The sequence below is a fragment of the Desmodus rotundus genome, chromosome 3 (genome assembly GCF_022682495.2).
Source record: "Desmodus rotundus isolate HL8 chromosome 3, HLdesRot8A.1, whole genome shotgun sequence".
Taxonomy (NCBI): domain Eukaryota; kingdom Metazoa; phylum Chordata; class Mammalia; order Chiroptera; family Phyllostomidae; genus Desmodus; species Desmodus rotundus.
The window spans coordinates 130,382,380-130,406,573 of NC_071389.1; the positions used below are offsets into that span (position 1 = coordinate 130,382,380).

Here is a 24,194-nt window from a genome sequence, read left to right on the forward strand (position 1 = left end):
AGGACCCAGTTCTGACTATGAAATGGAAATAATAGTGAATATTCCCACAAAGTTTTTTAAAAAATGGAGTGAAAATGTATATGAGAATATCATGTTTATACACATATACCTAATTGTCATTATAGCAAGATATAAGTATCTCTCAAATAAAATTTTACTATTTTTATAGAAGCTTTGATTTAGTTTTACTTTCTGAGACTTTCAATCAAAATACATGGTCTGTTTTATACTAACAAAGTATCCTTCTTGACACATATCCTTTAAAAAGTATCCTTTTGTTAAATAACAGCAAAATTCATGGATCTGCCAATTCTTCTTGGGGCTCAATGCCTACATATCAAAGTATAATTATGACAAATGACTACATTTCTCCTCTGCCCTTCTCATCTACTTAGTCCTGAGACAAAATTAGAATAATCCAGGATAAACAAAAGCTTATTGTTTTGCAACAAAAGTAGTGCAAAATTTGCATTATGCAAAATTCTTCAAAAATTGCATTATGAAGAACCACTAATTTAGCTAACATTTACTGAACATTAAGTATGTGCTACACATTGTTATCTCATTTAATCTTCAAAATAATCTTATAAAGTAGGGACAAGTATTAACACTTCCATTTTACAGACAAGGAAGCAGAGGTTCAGAGAAGCTGGTAATTTGTCCAAAGTCAACAGTAACTATTTGTGAGAGTTAAAATTTAAATAGAGTTGCCTGATTCCTGAGGTTGAAGTCAGTATTATAATGTTTCTCATTGGCATGGTAAAGTTTATATAGTTTTTAAACTGGTAAGAATTTCTGATTCTTTTACCAAAAATAACAACAGTATTTAATTTCAGACAGAAGAATCGGCAGGTTCAGACTATGAAGCAAGATGTCTAAGTTTGTTTAAGGGCTAAGCAAGGGGACCAGACCAGAGTGACTAAAGGAAGAGAACCTGGACAAGAGTGAAGGAAATGAAGTCAGAAAGGTGACAAAGGCCCACACAATAGCCTTGTAGGCCACCAGAACTGTGGCTTTCACCCTGAAGGCATTATGAATCTATAGGAGAGCTCTGAGTAAAAATATGTTATACCACTTAAAATATTTTTAAAAGATCATTCTGGCTGCTATACGGAAAATGACATGGGGAGAAGAGGATGGTTATGGTTAGAATTATTGCAACAGCAATAATTCCAGTGAAAAACAACAGTGTCCAGGATCAGGAAGAAATGAAAAAGGGGATGAAAAACAGTTACATACTGGATATATTTTGAAGGACAAGTCACGAAAAATCTTGAGGATACTATTGGATGTTTATGGAATAAAGGTTAAAATGAAGAAAAGCCAAGCTATAAATAAGCCACCACAAATATTTAAAAGTTTTCATATCCTTAAATAGCTGATTCTTTAATAATCAAGTGACAAAGCTAATAAAACTTTTCCCAAGCTGTAAATAAAACCATGAAAATGTCACTGAATGTAATCCTACCAGCACTTTAAAGTGATATGAAATCCTCAACAGTAGTGCCTTTAAAACTACTTCAAACAAGAAAATTATATTAAATATACTAATTATTCAATATTCCATATTCTATATACTATCAAGCTACATAACATTAGCCTAATACAGGCTAATTTTCTCCACTATTGGAAAACTTTATGGCTAGCACTAAAGCAACTCAAGATTAAAGCATTCCTTAAACATCTGTAGTGGAGGCCTAAAAGAGAAATGTAGTGATGAAATTAAAATACAAAAAAATTATATCAGAATAACAATCACATCAATAACCAAAACATTAATAAAACAAGTCATTTAAGTTTTATTGCAAATACAAAATATTTTTCACAAAAACATAAAAATTCCTATGATTTACAAGAATACAAAACAAAACAAAAAAACCTTCCAAGGCTAAAACTGCAGTCGTTCCAATAAAAAGCATTCACTGGTCAATCAAGAGCGACAGGCTGAATAAATTACACAATGGAGTACTAAGCCTAAAAAGAATGATGAGAAATATCTCCATCTTCCACTACATAGTATTCTCCATAATAAACTGTAAAGTGAAAAGAGCAAAGTGGAGAAATATGTGTATAATGTTCTACCATTTATCCACAAAGGAGGAGCAATACTTATGCACCTCCTTTCTCCCCTGCCCAAAACCCAATCAACCAACCAACAAAACTTCAAACTGCTTTTAGTAATCATATTGTTGCTGTTGGTGCTATTATTGTTATAAGCAGCATAATATATGTGTAATATATGATGAAACAAATAGTAATTGTTATTTTAATCTTATTGTTCCTGGCAATGAAGTGAGGGAAAAAGGAACTATTGATACAATAGAGAAAAATTAAAGAAAAACATCTTGTTGCTGAATTTGAATTGGAAAAAATCAGCAGTATCAATGAGCACTTCTAGCACCGTTATTAGGAAGGGGCTCTGTGGTAAAAGTGCAAATAGACCAGGGCAGGAAATGTAAAAGATGTCTGGAACATCTTGTAATACTAAGTACAAGGAAGCTGTTAATATTCACTTTATGTGGTCATGTCCCAAGGATGCAGAAGCCATATGAAGAGAGTTTTAATGACCAAAGATGGTACAATATACTAATCAATAAGGATAATATAACTTCAGTGGATTTAAACACATATATACTCAGACCTCAAAAGAACAATCAGTCCTTTTTGAAGGTGAACCAATTCATTATTTTAAAAATAATTATATGGAGGGAAATAATATATCCTGTCATTCCTATAAAACTTGTACCCAGGGGTAACCAAACAGCAGATATGAGAAAGTTTCTTTTACAAAACATTCAAGCTAATTAATAAAAAACAAAAAAATTAAAATGCTGCCATTGTTCTTTAGTCAGAAGACTTGATTGTCAATGTACAGCATAGAATAATTACATCAATAATCCAGTTATCATTTAGTTAGAGAGCTATAACTAACTGTTTTAAATTGGAACAATAAATTGAATAAATGGTTTCTTGGGCTCCACAATTATTTGCCTTTTCTAGTTATGCTCGAAAATCAAACTATTCAACTTTACTTCTATTCTATAACCCAATGACATCAACATTGTAATTTTTAGGAAAGAATACCTTGATGTGACAGTGAGAATTTTATACTGCCTATATTAGTTTGCTAGTGCTCCCAAAACAAAATAGCATAGATTAAATGCTTAAACAATTATTTTATCATAGTTCTAGATACCAGAAGTCCAATAAAGTGTTAACAAGTCTGGTTTCTTCTGAGACTTCTCCCCTTGGCTTGCAGATGGCTGCCTTCACGCAGGGTCCTCCAATGGTCTTTCATCTCTGTGTGTACATTCCTGGTGACTCTTTTGGTGTCTAAATTCCTTCTTCTTATAAGGATATCAGTAAGACTGGATTAGGGCCCACCCTAGAGGTCTCATTTTAACTTACTTGTGTCTTTAAAAGCTCCATTTCTACAGTCACCTTCCAACGTTCTGGGGGTTAATGTTTAACATCTAAATTTTATAGGGACACAATTCAGTCCATAACACTGTCAATTCAGCACACCAAAGGAAGAGAATAATGTTAATGCACACATTTCAATACCCAACCCATCAATATTTAGTAAAATAATGCATATGCTGAACATTAACATGATACTCCCTTAAGTCACCTCATTTATACTTCTAATCCACTCTGGGGAATCATTATAAGGGTCTAGTCAAGGAACATGTATGAATGACCCATGAACATAGACAACAGGATGGGGATTATCTATGGGAGCAGGGAAGAGCACAGGGTAAAAATGGAAACTGTAATATAACAACAATAAAATTAAATTTAAAAAAATCTCTATTTTTAGTTTTCCCTAAGACTTCCATCTTATTCAAAGCAGAGGGAGATCAAAGCTAATTATCTTGGTGAAAAGGTGAGATAATTGAGCCAGAATATGAAGAACTATCATTCATCTCTATACACTTGGCTTCTGCTAGGCTATAGATCAGATATGAAATTGTTAAATGTCTAGAAACTAAACTGTAACCTCATATTCTTTGTTCTTCAATCTCCGGTAGAGGCCAAAAATTTAGAACTCACTGTATCCTAATTAGCCTCAAATTCTCGGAGTAAACTCTCTGTTACATTGTTTGTTTCAGCTCTCATTTCAAGAGGGATAATTAGCACTATTCTGTGCATGACACAACTGATAGTTTAAATGAATCAGTCAGGAATATCAGAAAGGTTTCTGGAAGAAGTGACCCTTACACAAACTACATCTGAAGAGTTTGGTAGGAACTGATCAAGTAAAGAAATGAGGCAAATGAACCACTATGCGCAGACACAATGACGTGAACCAGCAGGGAGTGTTAAGACAACTAAAAGTAGCCCAGTATTGACATAATGAAAAATGTGGAAAGCAATATGAGAAATAAGAGCTGGGAAGATGCCAGATTATTTCCAAATAATATTATTTCATAAATAATATTAATCATAGAGGCTAAGTAGCTTGGCCAAGAGCACAAAGCTAGTGAATGCAGAACCAAGATTTGCAACAAATTTAACTCCAAATACTTTACTTAGCAGAGTGACCCAATTTTCCTAGGTTATTCCTGGTTTATAACGGTTGTCTCTACATTATTATTAACAAGGCCTTTTACCCTACAGATGCTCGGATTTGGAGGATATTTTCACCCTATCTCTTAAGCCACCATGCTATATTTTTCTAGGCCCCCCAAAATTATGGACAGTTTCATTAACTTCTCACACTCATTAGTGAAATTAATTGCTGAAAGAGATAATGCTGATAAAAATAATCATGAATTTGTAAAAGTTTGGGGGTATCATCACCTTAACAAGTAACATCTATTGTCTGCTTTCTCACATGCACCTGACTGGGCACTAAACCGGCAACCTAGGCATGTGCCCTGACCAGGAATCGAACCCACAACCTTTTGGTTTATAGGAGGAAGCGCCAACCAACTGAACCACACCAGCCAGGGCTCACTCATTTACCTTTAATGACAGTTTCTGTAAAATCTCAGGTCTCTATAATGGTATTTGGATAAAAGAAAACAGAGAACTGGCTTACTCTGCAATATCGAGATATCCACAGGAAGCAGCTGCATGTAGTGGTATCCAGCCTTCATTATCAGGTTGATTAATATTTGCTCCATTTTCTACCAGAAACTTCACCATATCAACATTGTCATCAATGCAAGCCTAAAAACACAAAAGATTACACAAGATTTGAATCAACACTCCCAATAATATACCAATGGAATAAAATTCCTATTTTGCAGCTTTTATAATATAAATATTTTCTATAAATTAGTCTGCTGCTGTTTTGATTCTATGGCCACCAAACAGGCCAACGTATTAAGAATTTAAATTGCAGGAGTCCTTGCTTAGATACACATACAACAGTAGTGTATGTGACCAGACTATGCCAACACCATCAGGAAAACAAGCACATATCATTACAATGAAAACAATCTAAACTTTGAAATTAAGCACCAAAAATATCCTCTACAGCAATGGTTCCCAAAATGTGGTCTGCTGAGGGGGAGAGAGATCCTTCCAGGAAGCAGACATAGTCAAAACTATTTTCAAAGTAATACTAAGATGGTACTTTCCCTTTTTACTGTGCTGATTGACACGTGTAATTGAGGTACAAAAGCACAAATGGTAAAACTGCTTGTACCTTAGCACAAATTAAGGCTGTGGCACACGCACACACACACAAAATCCACAAACAAAAAAACCCCTCTAACAGTCACTGTCTTCATCACTATGCACTCAACTTTTTTCAAAAGCTATTTTTATTTATGAATGTCATTTAGAAAGCAGGAAAAATCATGAATTTTATTTAATTTTCACACTTAAATATGCATCTTTTTAATATTCTGTGGAACAAGATAGAATTACACATGAAACACTTGTTATGAGTATGATCACTACCCTGACTAAAAGCACTTGTGCAGCTAAGCTGTAAGCTGAACCTACCACTTTTTCTATGCAATATAATTTTTACTTAAATGATAAACTACAGTTAGTCTAACTTGGATTTTTGGCAGAAATTTTCTTTTTTTTAGATCTTCACCTGAGGATATATTTATCGAATTTAGGGAGAGAGGAAGGGAAAGGGAAGGGGGCAGGGAGAGAGAGAAAGAAAAACATTGTTCAGTTGCCTCTCATATGCGCCCTGACTGTGATTGAACCTGCAACCTTTTGGTGTACAGAACAACACTCCAACCAACTAAGCCACAGGCCAGGCAGAAATTTTCTTGAAAATGAAAAAAGTAAGCCTGTCATTTCAAGAAAAACAGCTAACAGTATTTGTTGCCAATGATAAATTCAAGCTTTCAAAAGGAGCAAAATAATTAGTTATTTTTATTTAAAAGTTGTTAATTATGTAACATGAGTAAAGTACTGCTATTTTGAAATGAATTAATAAATACTTAAGATCCTCAGTTTTAACATCTAGTATTGTAAAAATTAATACATACCATCTACAGAAACAAAAGCTCTTTTCAGTAATTTTTAAGAGTGTAAAGGGGTCCTGAGATGAGTAAATTTGAGAACCTCAGCCTGTAGGGGAACTAGGGGTAAATAGGGGAACTTTTATCAATGCTTACTTTGTGTCAAGTAGTATAACAGGTCCTTTTCCTATTTTACTGATTTATATGCATTACCTCACAAAAAACCCTCATAAGAACAAGAATCTTGCTGCATCCCCACAGCACCATATATAATTCTTGGCACATAGCAGGGGCTCAATAAATGAGTGAATGAACAAGAACACAATGATTCGAAGAGATTAAGTAGTTTGAATAAGCCACACAGGGAAATTACAGAGCTGAGACGGTAACATATACGTTCAGATTCCAAAAAACAAGCCCTTTCCACACTGCTTTCCACAGATGTTCCTAGTTCATCAGTGTATTTCTCACTTATTTGTAGTCTCTGCAACAGGCTATCATACATTGAGGCACATTAAGTGTTATATAAATAAAACCAATTTTCCTTTACCACGGAAGCAATTAGTATTTTCTTAGTTGGTGTCAAGGAAAGCACTAAGGACAAAGTATTTTATATCTAAAGTCAAAAAGCACTGACTGGGAATCAGAACTTCTGCCTCTAGGCTTTAGTTCTGACTCTGCCATAAAATTTGTGGCTATGGACAAGTGATTTTTGGGCTTTGGTGTCTATATCGTTCAGGTGGAGGGAAGAACTTAAAATTCAAGTTTAAAACAAGTTATACAACTTGTTTTGCAACTCTTAAAACAAGTTTAACATTATACATCCACGATTCTTCCTCTTGAAACAAGTTATAAGCAACCTTTAAGTATACAGTGCTTGGGAAAAGAACAGTGTTTTTCAAGGAACAGTTGTTAAAAAATGAGTAGGAGAGATTTGAGAACCATAGCTATCTAATAATGAAAGAAGAAATCAAAATTTTATTGTATTAGAAAGTAGTTTATGTTATTTGAGATAGCTAATGACTCACAGTGGCTTGAAATAATAGACCTATTTGTAAGCTAATCATTAATTTTATTGAGAAAAGATAATCAATTCTATTCTCCTTTTCTCTCAAACTCTTTTAATTTCTATAGGCTGGCTCCAAAGCAGTATTCTGAATTTTATCATCAATATAAAAATATAAAAACCTATTCAATAAATGTATCTAACACAAAAATGATGATTGGTTTTTTAAAAATGGAGACTGTCAAGCAAACAAGAAATGACTTTTTATAAAGGGACATGAGAAAATGTTCACAATATATGCTCACAAGTTTTTAAAAGAGGATACAAAACAAGTTGCCTAATGAGTCCAATTTTACTAAAAATACATACACAAATCAACTAGAATATATACTAAAGGTTAATAGTCGTTATCATCGGTGGTGAGATTGAATAATTTGTATTTTCTTCTTTACATTTTCTATAATATGAAGAAACAATCAAATTGCTACTGAAAGTATAAAATTCATTTAACCCCTTCAAAAAAGCATTCAGCAGCATCTCCTAAAGTTTATATAATTGATAAATAAATAGTATGGGGTGTACATGTGTGCATGTGCAGGGGGCAGGGGAGATTCAATTCATATGTAATAGAAATCTATGCATCGAGGAAAAAAAAGAACACTAAATATAAAGAACAAACTACTGCTACCTACCTTCAACAGGGATGACCCTCACACACAGAGGTAAGTGGAAAAGGGCAGAGACAAAGGATACATACTGTAGGTTTCCAGTCAAAGCTAATCCCTGGTGGTCACGATCAGAATCATAGTTAAATTTATGGGGAAATGATGGGAGGGGCATGAGGAAGCTTTCTGGAAGACTGGAAATGTTTTCTACCTGTCTGATTTTTTTACTTAGACATATATTTATATATATATATATAAATGTATGGGATTGTACACTTAAATCTTTGTGTTTTATGTAAATTATACAATTTAAAAAGTAAAAAAAAAGTATTACCTCCAGTATAAGACATTTATCTTTTTCTAAATTGTACATGCCAAAGTGCCTTCCTTTAATTTCTATCCCCTGACTCCTGAAGCTCCATATAGCAAATGGAATTCTTTCAACTGAGAATCTTTAAATATTATAAAAATTTTTCCCGCTAATAATTCTCACATATTTTTAAAGCTAAATATCCCTAATTTCTTTAGCTACTTTCGTATTATACAACATATGCTAAAAACTATATATGCCAGGGCCCTGAGAATGCTTGCAGTGGTAAAGATCACATTATAATATAGGAAACTAGTCCATAAATAACCATGATTTTATGTATAATGGCATAATAGCAGAGAGTAGAAATTTCTAAAATATCAGTGGGGACATTAAGAGATATTCGTATAGCTAGGATGGTCCACACAGATCTCATTAAACAGTACATATTTGAGCAAGGTTTTGAAGGTTACATAGGAGTTGTTGACTTAGAAAGTCAACTTGAGATGTAAACTAATTCAAAAAAATAAAGTATATAAAGTATATAAAGTATATGTTTTTATATTAAAGGGGGATTATCTTTCTTAGGAAGTTAAGCTCAAGAATGAACTTTGTTCCCCACACATTTTAAGGAAAAAGTTGAGAAGCATAGTAACAAAAAGTTGAAAGAAGCTATTCAATGTTGGCTCAAAGTAGACAGAGTCCATGGCTTAAAGACAGATTTTGGGTGGGACAATATGTATCTTAAAAACTCATTAAACTTCATTTCTAGAAAAGATAAAAACAAATGTATTTAGCAACTATGGAATTCAATTTAGTAAAAAAAAAAAATAGTCACAATTACGAACTTACCAGCATTTGAAATATATTCTAATACTGTTATATTCCTTTTCATAAAAGTGGTTTGGTTAAAAGTACAGACTCTAGAGCCAGACTAGGATTAATCCAGTTCTGCAATTTACTGGATGAATGTCATTGGGTAAAATGCTTAGAATTCTGTGTCTGCTCTGGAAAAAAGTAACAGTTACCACCTCAAAAGTTTACTATGAGAAATATATGAATTAATACATAGAGCACTTAAAAAGTAGTACCTGTCCAACAGTGTTTCTATGTTTGTATCAGTATATAAGCCTTGTGCTACATCATCCATTTAAATTTCTTTTTTATATTCTTGTACATCGATAAATTTTAGAACAAAATTAAATGGTGGAGAGTTGTCATATATTCCTTTTAGTACCACTATTTTCGGTAAAAGTCCCATCTACCAATAATTTCTAAGAGGATAATTACATTTTAATCTTAAAAAATCTTAGAATACATATTTTTCTAAACCTCCTTCAAACACTTTTATATAAGCTCATTCATATAAATTATATACAATGCAGGAGAGTAAAGCAAAAGAAAAGATTTAGTTGTATAAATATAATTATAGCAACTTAAGTGAAAATGTGATTTTAGGGAATTAGTTGAAATACTTACAGTCAGTGTCTAATCATTATAATGCAGTTAATTACTGATAAATAGGCAAATTAATTTGAATATAAACTTCTCTAAATCAATTTCTACTTCTTTAAAACAACTCTTTACAACTCCTTAGCAAGGAAAATTAAGTTCTGTTCAACTGGTGGGAACAGAAATTTGTAGATAATACTAGAAAATTGCCCACGCCATAATATACATTCTGAACTGAACTGCAGTTATCCAAGCAAGTTTTTGTTTTATTTTAAGGAAAACGGAATTTGGACATATCAAAGGAAGAATTATAAGTAATAGTATAATACTTATAATAATATAAGCATTTTTCTTTTATAAACCTATAAAAGAAACATAATGAAAAACTCCAAACAGTATTCTCATACTAAATAATAAAAAACAAACACCCTGGTCTTGCATTAAAACTGGCAAATAAAAGAGCATGTATAATCTTAGGAGGTCATCTGTCAATCATATTTAGTTATAAAAACAGCTAACAAGTTCAGCATTGCATTTAAATTTAATTTTTTGCCTTTCCACTCTTATCATATAAACGAGTACGAAATCTGATGTAAAAATAAAAACCTGTACTCATAATAAATCATATATTCAAATGATAAAATTACGGAATAAATTCAAAATAGATTATACACACTGGTTAAACCATGCAGAATTCTTCAATTTGATTAAGAGAAGTTCAGACTTATGTATATATAGTATCCTAAAAAAATACGTAAGATACTATATATTTGTGGATTGAATGAACTAAATATGGCAACTAAGACTATGTAAGAAAACCTGAAAAAACATTTGAGATTTAAAAAACGAGAATGAAAGTTTCTAGGGTAAAAGTAATCTAAGTATTGCTTAAACATTCATACTTCACCCACTAAGTACTGAGTACTTGAATGAGAACACCAAATACTGAAAACCACATTCAAAGATTAAAGTTTGCCCTTTATCTACTCTTATTACAGAGGATTGTTATTTCCTTTATTGATAAACATATAAATATAGTAGTACTAAGTTAAACCTTGATCTTTAGAGGCCATATATACTAATAAGAAAATAATTTAGTTTCAGGGAATGAAATAAAAGCATCTGCTTACTAATTTATTCCATTAAATTAAAAAAAAACAGGTTACAAGAATACGCATTATATAATTCCTCCCATTGATACTCCTAATCAACAGTCTGGAAGAATATGCCAAAATATGTATTAATAGAAGTCAAAATCACTAAGTTATTTTTCCAAAAGCTTATCTATAATAAAGACATAAAATTTGTATGGTTTTCCAAAACAAATCAAAAGATTCATATAGTTGTTAGCTATCTAATTGTCTTTTAAAAGATTTTATTTATTTATTTTTAGAGAAAAAGGAAGGGAAGGAGAAAGAGAGGGAGAGAAACAGCAATGTGTGGTTGTCTCTCAAGTGTCCCCTACTGGGGACCTGGCCCGCAACCCAGGCATATGCCCTCACTGAGAATCGAACCAGCAATCCTTTGGGTTGCAGGCTGGCACTCAATCCACTAAGCCACACCAGCCAGGGCTAACTGTTTCTTGATGAACTTCTTCAGTGTTCAGCAAAATATGTGGCCAATAAAGACCCCAGTTTATTCATAAATTCAACAAGTATTTATTGAGTGCCCACTACAGCCGGACACTATGCTAGTTCTTAGGAATATACTGGTAAAGGTTATAGACCAGATTTCTGCACTCATAGAGCTTATGTGAGTGCAGAAATATGGCAGGAAACACATATAACTAAACAAACAATAACAAAAAGAGGTAGGATAAATGATATGTACTTAAGTAGAGTACTGAACCTAGCCAGATTTGGGACAAATGGAGCAGAAATCAGAATCTCTGAGGGTGGTCCCCAGAAATTTCCACTTTTAAAAAAGTTCCCTATCTAATTTACAAAAACCACACTAGACTGAGAACCACTGATAACCATGGTTATTAAAGCAAAAAAAAAAAAAAAAAAGGCAAGGCATAAGCAGCCTATGTAAAATGTGACAAGTAAAAGCATATATCAAACCTGAGGGACCAAAACTATTTGAGAAAGGGGAGGAGACAAAATATAATATTAAAAAAAAGTAGTAAGTATGCAAAAATCCAGATAGAGAAAACAATGTGGAAGAAAATACAACTTGATAAACCAAAGGAAATGAGTCACATTTTGGTGCTACTTAACAACATATTGAATAAAACACAAGATCAAAAGTAAGATGATACACTCTAAGAATTAAATCTAGCCAATAAAAAAACCTAAATAAATCCAGAAATCAAAACAGGATGGTCAAAGACTCATAATAAGTGATTCAAGAAGAATGTAAACATTACAAGTTCTAGCAAGGTAGAAATATTAATTTGGCCAACAAAATGAGATGAGGGGGGAAAAAAGAGCAAAAATGTATGTGCTGATTTCCTAATCTTTCCTAGAATCTTTCTAAAATTGGAGTGTGCTTTAAAAACCTATTGCAATGCATTTGTAGCTTATAAATCTTTAAAAAAAATATTACGGAAATACTCTCTAGTTATTAAAAAAAAAAAAAACAAACCAACAACAACAAACTAAAATTTAACCATTACTTTATTCTTCTGTTTCCCCCCCCTTCTAGCAAATTAAACTTAACACATTCTAATTAAAAGTTATGTAATATGTGTCCTTTTAAGTAAATGTTCAAGGATTTGCATAAAGAGATTCTGAAATGATACTCCCTAAATGAATGATGGCTAGTTATGGATAGCACCCATGAAGCAATTATTATTCATACTCTTTATCACACAGCACAGTGCTGAGCTTGAAGTTTAAAGAGCCAAATCCTACTTGCAATAAGCTCATACTCTAATCAGAAATAAACCTGTATGTAGATAAAATTACAAAAATGACATAATCTCTCTAATCTCTATTTCTCCTCATTCTAGAATACATGAATTATTTCATGAAATTTCATGAATGAATGTTAAATTTCAAGGAAACTTAGATGTATGTGTATAACTTGAAACTAAGGAAAAGGGAGAGGGGTTTGGGAAGAGAAAGACAACTTTTTTTTGTCATGCCATAATATGAACAGGAGGAATAAAACTATAGGGAATAGAATTGTATTCCTGTATCCATTCAGAAAGAAAAGAACAAAGATATGTCTAATAGAGGCTGAGAACCTGGCAGCTGTTCTGCTATATTCAGGTATGCTTCAGCAAAAAAATATCAGGATTAAGTTAAAAGTATATACTCCTGGGTTCTGGGGAAGGAAATTGAAAAAATAATCTCATTTGGTTATTTTAACCAAATATTATTTTCCATTTTAGATAACTAAGCTATTCTGCATGTCAGGGACAACTGATGGAGAAATTAAGGAAGCATGAGTTAACATCTCAAGTCACAAAATAAGAGGGGCACCAAACATTTCGATGGAGAGGGGGAAAAAACAAACAAGCTAAGACATAATTCATTTTCAAGTGTTTTGTTGAACAATAAGAAAGGGAGAAATAAACAGTTTCTAGTAAGAAGGGCACAGTAAATAGGAACCAACTGTTAAGTATTTACTAATGTGAACTGAGGTATGTAAAATGCCATAAAAATTATTTTATTTTGTTGTTTGTGGTGGCCTCTAATAAGGCAATGATCCCTGCTGTGGTGGTCACACCCTTGTGTAAACTCCTCCCCTTGAGTGTGTGAGTTTACACAAGAGAGTTTACCAAATAACCTGCTTCTAACAGATTAAATGAGGAATAGAAGTGATGGGGTTAGATTTTAAGATTAGATTATTAAAAGATTATAGCTTTCATCTTGGCATGTACTGCCTCTTGCCCTCTCTTGGATCACTCAATAACCCGGGTGAACTCAACTGCCACATCCAGAGGCAGTAACCGTTGAGAGGCCCATGTGGTGGGGAAGCAAGGTCTGGCAATAATAACCACAAGAGTGAGCTTTGAAGCCCCCTTAGTTAAATCTTCAGATGTGACCACAGTCCAGGCCAATAGCTTGAGGGCAATCTCATGCGAGACAATTTCACATAAACCAAAAACACCTAGCTAAGCCACATCCAAATCCCTGAACCACAGAAAAATGTGAGATAATAAATGTTGAGTATTTTAAGTTTAGAGGTAATTTGTTACACTGCAATAAGCAATGACTACATTGCTAAATTTTGAATGTAGAAGGCATTTATTTATACTAGTTTTCATTGCTTTAGTCTTCATGTATTCAAACATCGTGTCCCTTCTGTCTTTTCTCTAGTATTTCTACTCCCCTTAAATGTCATCAGTTACTCCTTTTATCGAAAGAGTTATCTGAATTTAAACCTCTCTCTCCATTTTCACAAATTTAAAGCTCTAACGCTGAACCATCCTTCATATCTTGAAATTCCAAAATAACCTGAAATTGTAACTTCAGAACAATTACTTGGTAACATGTCAGTACTTGTGCTTGATGAGTAAAAAGGAACAAACCCCCCCCCCCATTTAACTAATATGTAATAAAAATTATTATTCCTTCACTATTTATTTTTAGAAGGGAGGGCATTACACAATCCTTTGCATCAAGGGAAAGGGAAATGTATAGTTTCATATTGCATAACATATTCATTTATTCACTTTCCCCAAACTGTTATAAAAAGATGTCAGTGCTTTTATATTTACAAATGATTTATCACAAATATTTACACAGTATCTCCAACTGTTTCCAGGAAACTATTCACCTAGAAAAGTTAATAAATGGTCTTCAACACAAAGGTTTTAAAAACAATTACATTTAGGAAATACTGGAATAAGAGTTTTACTTGCAGAACCTGTCATCAAACCCCCTTTCCCACTAACATCTATTTTTATTACCAAAATGAATTTTTTGTTCAAGTTCAGGCACACAACCTAGTAAACACTGTCCCATACATACAACCTATGTACCACTGCACTGTAAATTCTAAGTCTCTCTCAGATACAGACAATTGATAATGAATTAATTTCAAAATTTTATACTGTTTTTAACCTTTGGGGGAAATCTCTGTATGCAGATTTTAAGCACAAATAACTACAGATAATTGACAATAAATTAATAATTTCAAAATTGTATACTATTTTTCACCTTTAGGGGGAAAACTTTTTATGCAGATTTTATGCAACAGTAACTACTGGATCCAAGAAACTTCTTTTGGGATGGTTCACCAGCTATGTAAAAGACTTTGGAAAATGGGGAACATCTGTAATAGCATCAACAGTTAAAAAAAAAAAAAAAAGAGACAATGATAAACTTGACCAAGCAACGGGGAAAAAAAAAATCATTGGGCCACCTTGATGAGAAAGGAAACTATATATCTCAAGGCTTCTTCTGGTCCTGATTTCATAATAATGTTTCAGATTTCATTAATCAAGCAGGAAAAAATAATTAAGAAGGCAAGATTTTATGTAGCTGAAAGCAACTTCCAACACAATTTCATTCCATTGAAGCCTTAGTCCCCAGTCCTCTCCAAAATTGGAGACATAGAATTTGACTTGGAGTGGTGAACTCACAATTCAGTGTACAGATGATGTGTTGTGGAATTGTGCACCTGAAGCCTATATAATTTTGTTAACAATGTCACCCCAATAAATTCAATGAAAAGGAAAAATATGGAGACATAGTTTGAAAGCTGAAAAAACAAAAACAAACGAATGAATGCATTCATTAGAAAATAAAAGACCTTGACACACATTTCTGCCAGAAATAGAGGGGCTACAAAATTCTGCTGAGGCAGACATGACAAATGAAGGGTCTTCAGATAAAACTAAACCCAGTGCTAAAAACCATACAAAAAGCACATTTTTAGCTCTTTCACAAAAAAGCAGGTTGGCAAGAGGAGAGGGGTTGAATCCAACTGCCAAAAAAAGTAACCTGATAATAAAATTTCAATTCTTTTTGATTGTAAGAATTAAGTAAGTTAATTTGGGACTTCATAACTTCTCTGGAAGACAAAAAGAGTACCTCTGAATAATAGCTGGAGCACTGATGGACCCTACAGACTGCTCCTCAACTTAGCCCTCTTTCAATCTCCTCCTTACTAGAGTTAAATCATTCTCTACTTCCATTTTCTGTAATATTGTGAACATATTTACCCTAATACGCTTAAAACAACGTATTATAATTTCTACCAATATGTACTATCTCTGCATTCATCTCCTTTTGCTTCCACTATTCTGAGCTCTCAAAGGCAAGGACCCCATTATGTATTCATAACAATACCTAGAATACAAATGACAGTATTCAAATGTTGAATGGAGGAACCTACAAGTATGATTTTAGCTTCACTGGTAGGACTCAGAAATAGGCCGCTAATTCTTTGTCACCTGTAGATGACAATATTAGAGAAATCAATTTTCCATGTCATATCTGACTTACTACAGAAGGATGGATACGTTAGAGAGCATTATGCAATCTTCTTATGTTAAAGGGAATAATACATAATACCTTCTCTTTTTCTACATAAAAATGTGTATTTTATACAAAGAAATTTAGTATCTACAAAATATTAAACTATCTATCATTTAACTATCTGTTAAATGTACAAAAATGAGTGATACTCATGATCACTCAAAACATCACATTCTTGCCCCGGCCAGTGTGGTTTGGTTCGTTGGAGTGTCATCTGTAAGGTGAAAGGTCATGGGTTCGGCTCCCAATCAGGGCACATACCTAGGTTGCGGGTTTAGTCCTCTGTTGGGCATTATAGGAGGCAACCAATAAATGTTTCTTTCTCACATCGATGTTTCTTTTCCTCTCTCTCTCTCCCCTTCCTTCCCCTCTCTCTAAAATCAATAAGCATGTCCTCGGGTAAGGATCTGAAAAAAAAAGGGTTAAAAAAACCACATTCTTCACAGCAAAAAGATGACCAGGGATGAAAAGATCATACCAGTATGGAAATAACGTTTTTGTTTTAGCAGCCCTTTGTTGGCTGGCTATCACTGCTATTCTTAAATGTTCACCTTTTTCACCTGTGCCGCCTAACAAGGCAGCAGGAGTTCTAAGGTAGGAAAGACTGCAAGCAAATCATTTCACTTTCACTTTCCTTAATACCTGCCAGTAATGAAACCTACAACTCCATTGTACCACATGCAGATAAGATCCTCTCCCGCATAAAATAAACCAGAATTGTCTCTAAGTTTCCTTTTTAAAGAACCAAATTATATAACCAACAGCAAAAGCAATCTAGCATAAAACTACTGCCACAAAAGGAATTCCTTCCACAAGACTGACTGACTTCCAATGCACATGAAGTTCTTAGTAATTTAGCTACTGTGGTAATAAAGGCAGCCAAGAGAACACTGAAGACAAAGTGAAAGCCAGCTATCCTGTTCTCTCTTTTTTGGAGTGGTGCCTTACATTTCACTGAAAGTCTAAAAGCTAAGTCTTGACCATATAAGGCCTTGGGATTCCCATGGATGGAAACGCCTAGACAGCAGTCAAATCTAATAATCTTAAAATACATGAAACACAGGTACTAAACTACCATGAGAGGGTTTTTTTTTAAATTCTAGCGTCACTTAAATATATTCTCACAGATAATCTCTCAGTGTCCCTGCAAAATATTATAATCAAATCCACGGAGTTAAAATATAAAAGAATATATATTAATCATTGAAATTTCCTTAAAAAAAACCCATACACAACCTTTGATGGAAATCTTCCTCAAGTCTGTTACACATTCCTTTGTCATTTTAAACAAGTACAAAAAGTAATTTAACTTTTCTCCACTAATTATGGTGTAAACTATTAAACTCTGATATCCTTGACCAATAGTTTATACAGCTAAAATATACCTAAAATGCTTTCTGGGAATATCTTCTTTTAATAGGTTTTTGGCCCTATCTCTTGCTTTTATTGGTCACCTCTTTCAACTATCTGACAGCTTCTTCTTTAATGAAAGTTAAAATCTTCATTTTAATTTGTAGCTCTTAATTTTGAGAAACATTAAAAAAAATTGAGCCTAAAATAAAAGTACATAAAAACTATGTACTTGGAGGACTTCTTCCAAGTAAATGAAAGCACTTGAGCTTAAGTCTGCAATGTATGTTTCAGTCCTATGAGTACTGCTTATTTTCCAGTTATTTTTTTAGGTCGTAAGGTTTCCAATATGATGAAATACTAATAGAGAAATTATGCCCTGTAAAACGTAGAGGGCTGACCTATACCCACGTAACATCAAAACTGACAACTGCTAGAAAAAAGCAAACAAATATTAATGACAATGTTTTCTTTGCATGGGAGTGATTAAGAACAACAACCATGTGATGTAACTAATACTGATTATCTCAGGACTCTTGGAAAAAATATTTGTGACCCTAGGAAAATAAGCAAAAATACTGAGATAACAGTTCACTTTTATATTATTTATATTTTATTTATAGCTTTGCATGCTGATGTCTTTAGAATAAAAAAGTATTAATAGCTTACTTTGTGATTTAATTTTCAAAAATTAAGTAACAGTAAAAAGGGAAGCAGAAGTTCATTTTATAGAATTTAGCAATGTGAAAAGCTCAAGGGAATAGTTATATCTGATACAAACGGAAATCTTTTGTTACAGCTGTTTCATATTAGTAAAAGAACAGAATAAATGACATGTAGAGACAAACCTCAAAGCTCCGTTTTATGACAATAATAAACTTCCTCTTCAGAAAACATCTCAGAAGAACAAAAACTATTTCTGGACTTTAATGCCTCTCATCAGCACTGCTACATTGTTCAGATCTTTTCAACAATTACTTAACATCTATCACTTATTAGGTATAATACACTGGGCATATAAAGAATCATAATTGAAATAGATCCTTATGAAATCTATGATTTTAATTGGGAGCTAAATGGGAAATAAGATGATCTTTCTTTAATATAGCAAGCGCTATATTTTGTACGAGGTCAAAGGATAGGAATAGCCTAGGAAGGATCCAGGGCATCTGGGAGAAACCTAATCTTTGTCTTTAAGGATAAAAAAAAGGTGAACGCTAAAATAATTTTCTTAAAAGGGTGGGGAGAGTAGCAGTATATCAGTTAGAGGGCACCGGTATTGCTGAAGGGTCATATAAGTAGAAGAACAGATGGAAGGTGATTAGGGGAAATTACGAGATGAGAGGGGGAAGATTGTGGCTGGCTTTATAAACCGGGCCAAGGAGACTGACTACTCTTGTACAACAGTATTTGTCAAATATGAATAATAGAAGGGATGCCTCTAAAAAGAAAAAAATTCCCACAAATTTCCCTAAAATTGACTGAAATTTTGTTTGTCATGCTATTTAAATAGCTACCAATTAAAACCTAGGCCTCTACAAATGTTTTAGTGTATGTATAAATCAAAACAAATTTATACATTTTCTTACCATTTTTTCTTTAGTTTGTATCAATAAAAGGAGTCTGTGATTCTCATTTGTCTGGAATTGACCCTCCTCACCCATTACCATGATATTTTCATTAAATTCATCTTGGTCTTTCCTCATTTGTCTATGACAGTTAAATTTATTATATTTGGACTGACTCCCATAGAAATGCAAATGTAAGCAACTGAAACTAAGAGGTATGCAGTTGTCAGATTGTCATTCATTCATCTGTCTATGTAGCTACTCATGCTTATATATTTTAGATTATCTTCATAATGAAAACTAAAGAATTAAAACATTCTTGCTGAAATGGAAATTAACAAGTTTTAAGACTCCTGTATTTTCTGGCTTATGTTATTAGGTGGAGGATAATGCCACCACTCCCAAATGCTTCACCTCTAAGATCAAAGAACTCTGAATTCCCAGAGGAAGGCACTGTATCCCATCCTCCATCTCTTTCTTCTTCTTTTGACTCCATCTTTTTGTCCTGATTTTAAATTCCTGATTCTTGACCCCCTCCAATTCTTCCCAGTCCACCATTCACAGGCTTTACTTACCTACTCTCTACTTCAAGTATCCATTCAACTACCCCAGAATCCTTTATATCTCTTGCCAATCTAGAGGGCTGAGTAATACCATCCATTTGCTCTCTGTGCTGTTATGTAGACGCTGAGAAACAATGCTAGAAAAATCATGAAACCAGGTTGGTTTGGTTCACTATAATTTCACCCTAACCTCACTGTAGTATTCCACTAACAGATTATTCTTAAATGTCTTTTGCCTGAATTCCTATAACATTGTACTCACCATTCCAAATCTCCTTTAGTCTCCTTAAGATTCCATTGATATTAAGTCCTAGTGCTCCACAATGCCACTTAGTATATATACTCTTACACCATGAAGAAAACTGAAAATTTCACTCTTTCCACATTGAAGTTCTTATATCTTCATATCCCACACATCTTCCTTTCCTTTGGTTTAGAGGAAGAAACCTACATTTCTAAAAAAATTCCTAATGACTTCTCACACAAATGCCTCTCTAGTTTTCTATGTTCATGTTTCAACATTTTACCCTATGCATCAAAGTGAAATACTCACTAGTCTAATTCTTAGCCTGGTATTTCTCCTAGTGTTGCTCCTTCCTCCTATAGTGCTTTCCTTGTACCTCTGCCTAAACCCCAGCTCCCCCTCAAAAAATCCTTTATATCCTGAAAAGTACATAAAACATAAAAACACTTCCTTATACTGCCATCCACATGGAATATTCCCTTCTTTGCTCCACATTTCATTATAAAAATGTTCAAACAGCAAAGCTGAAAGAATTTTACTGTAAATACCTATGTATCCTCCATCTAGATTCTATGTTACTATTAACATGTTACTACTTGCTTTGGCGTATATCTACCTTGTCATTCTTTATCTATCTATTAATCTAGCTACTTTGAAATATATCAGACATAAAACCATAGAAATTAGTATTAGTAAATTATCTCCCTAAATACTTTAGCATGTGTATCACTGAGTTCAGTATTTGTTTAGTTTTTACATAATGACCCCCCTCCCACCCAGAAGTAACCACTATTCTGGTTTTTTATTCTCCTCCATAAAAGTAAGATGTGGCCATTCTAAAATCCATGTAAGGGGAATCTAGAGCAGATCCTTATTTTGGGAAAGACTTCTTTAAGCAAAATATTTATGAGATTCATTCATGTAGCTGAGGCTATCAGTAGTTTGTCTCTCTTTTTATTTTTTTGCCTAATTTATTCATTTCCCTTTTAATAAACACCTGGGCTATTTCCAGTTTTCAACCATTAAGAATAAAGCTGCTATGAACATTCTGGTTCAAGTCTTTTTAGAACATATGTTTTCCTTTCTCTTGGGTAAACACTAGGAATGGAACTTCTGGGCAGGTATACATTTATTTTTATAAGAAAATGGTAAACATGTTCCCAAAGTATCTGTGGAAAAATTTACATCTCCACCAACAATGAGAGTTCCAATACACATGTATGCCAACATTTGATGATCTTAGTTTTCTTTAATTTACCTACTGACTGGTGTAACATTACCCTTTGTGAATATAATTGGCATTGGGATGCACCTTTCATTTTGTTCTGTATGGTATTACTTATATGTGCACTTGATTTACCTCTACTAGACTATATACTTCTTGAAGTTACAAATTGTGTTTGCCTTTTTTCTCCTACAATGTTTATAGCAGAGTGCTATCTTCTGGAACAATAAATATCTGCTTAATGTATTTTGCCTGTATATAATGCACACCCATGTTTTTGTGCATATTATACATAGGACTATTATACCTATGGTATGTAATCATTACACCCACATATAATGCATTCTTATTTTCCACTAAAAAATCTGGGACAAAGTGTACATTATATATACATGGCAAAATATAGTAATTAAAGTGCTTATTAAAATTTACTTGTCCTTCCTGTCCTGGTTAAGCCATTAAAAAAAAAAAAATCCAAAAAGCACATCTGTGAAATGAGGCTACAGACAATCAAGGGTTGGTAAATACCCTCCCATTTGTTCCTTCCAGATACAGATTTAGGTTCCTTTCTGGGATTTAAAATATTTTCTAAAGTGTATCTGGAATGGTAATTCCCTTTAACTTAAGTACAGATTATGACTTCAGGAAGCATATTAGGTGAATTTTAAAGAAAGGAGAAGGCTCCTGTATAGTCACCGCAAATGAACCAAATCAAGTCAGCAGTCAATGAGATGTTCTATACCATAATATAGAAAAATTGCCCACCTTTAAAAACCTTAATTTAACTCACTTGTGTATCTATGCACCAAATAATTTGGGATAACAATTTCCAAATGTCCACTTCTATTCAAAACCCTAAGACTGAAGTCTTTGAAATACATGTTTGTGAAGAAAATTCTTCATATTATTAACCATTTCCCGAATGTCTGGCAATTAGTATCCTAAGTAATGTGTTAGGTGGTAGGGATCCAAAGACAAAATGAAAGAATTTATATTTTAGTGGAAGAGACAGTTAAGTAAATTAACAATTACAGAACTGTTACAGTAACATGCAAGAGTTCCAGGACAACATGTAAGAGCCCTAGATCAGGAATAATTTAGGATTAGTTTCTTGGCAAAAGTGACTACATGAAATACCTAATCACATGAGCCAGAAAAAAATAGGGGTACCTGAAGGAAAAACTCAGTAGTAATCATGCTCAAGAGCCAGCTTTCTCTAGATCAACTGATCCTCTTCAGAAGGGTTCCTATTGATACTGAAGGGTAACTGAAGGACATCTGGGTTCTTGACGTGACAGCTAAGGAGCATTTAATTTATTTTCAATTCTTGATGATTATAAAGAAAACCACTATAACAATTTACATTTTTTGTGTGTGATTGTATGTTTTCATTTCTCTTGAAGAGGCAAAAAAGTAAGCTTTTTTAAACCTGCTCCCTTTTGGCAGTCATTACAAAAAAAAAAAAAAAAAAAAACAAAAAAAACCCTGTAAAAGATAACTGTGTAGCTTCCTTAAAGGTAAATATTACCATGCAGTAAATAATAATAGTTACTAACTGAATGTGTCAAAAAAAGAGTAAGAAAGAGAAAAAGCAGTGAAGTAAAAATTGGATTAAGACCCAAAGAGAAGCTACTGAATTTTTCTTTTTTAAAAATTAAAGTTATTGGGGTGACAATGATAAATAACATTACATAAGTTTCAAGTGCACAGTTCTATTATATATCACTTGTATATTGCATTGTGTGCTCACCACCCAAGGTCTAGTCTCCCTCCTTTGCCATATATTTGACCCCATTTATCTTACTCTTCATCCTACTCTCACACTGTCCTTCCCTCTGGTAACCTTAATAGTGTTGTCTGTGTCATTGAGTTTGTCTCGTTTGTTTGTTGCTTTCTGTTTTATATCCCACATATCAGTGAAATCATTTGGTTGTCCTTTTCCATCTGACTTATTTCACTTAGCATGATACTCTCAAGATCCATCCATATGGTCACGAATGGCAGTGTTTCATCCTTTCTTATGGCTGAGTAGTATTCCATTGTATAAATGTACATATCTTCTTTATCTAATCATCCACTGAAGAACACTTATGGCCACATCATGAATAATGCTGCAATGAACCTAGGGGTAGATATATCTTTACAAATATATCTTTTCAAATTTTTTAGGTAGATACTCAGAAGAGGGACTGCTGGGTCATATAATAGCTCTAATTTTCTGTGGAACTCCATACTGTTCCCCATAGTGGCTGCACCAATTTACATTCCCACTAGCAATGTATGAGGTTCCCTTTTTCTCCACAACCTTTGATAACAGCCCTTCTAATAGGTGTGAGGTGGTACCTCATTGTGGTTTTGATTTGCATTTCCCTTACAACTAGTGCAGTTGAGAAACCTTCATGTATCTGTTGGCCATCTGTATGTCTTCTGAGGGAAAGTGTCTGTTCAGGGCCTCTGCCCATTTTTAAATAGGACTGAATTTTCAAACTTAATCATTCAACAATTAGTGACTGTTCACTAGGAGCCATACACTATGATAAATGCTTGAACTTCACTGATACACAAGTTAAGTAAAACAAATAAATGTATAATTACACTCTAAGAGATATGAAAGAATGGGTATTAACAGGGAAAGACACGTTTGTGGAGAATAAGAAAGGGAGTCAGCCACGGCTTCCTTCAGGAAGTCACAAAGCTTAACGAACAGGAGTTAGCCAAGAGGTAGAGAGGTTGTTCCCGGCAAAGGGAAAACATACAGGGGCTGGAGATAGTAAAGACCTTAGTATATTTAAGGGTCTGAAGAAAGTACAGTTAGAAGATAGATTAATGAGGGGAAGGGACCACAAAAATATTAGCAGGATCCCGATAGGTCTTGTTAAGAATTTGGGATCTTATTCTCTAACAATTTCTTTCAACTTGGATAGAGTTGAACTACTTTATATA

General features: G+C 33.4%; 1 protein-coding gene across 7 annotated transcripts in view; it reads right to left on the reverse strand.

The window, feature by feature from the left end:
- Positions 1–24,194, reverse strand: part of PPP1R12A (protein phosphatase 1 regulatory subunit 12A) — a 134,827-nt gene that overhangs the window by 83,605 nt on the left and 27,028 nt on the right. For all 7 annotated transcript variants that reach the window (XM_024579730.3, XM_024579727.3, XM_045187340.2 and 4 more), the window contains exon 2: positions 5,045–5,175. In XM_024579730.3, coding sequence (XP_024435498.2) covers positions 5,045–5,175 — 131 coding nt within the window. The remainder of the gene's footprint in view (positions 1–5,044; positions 5,176–24,194) is intronic.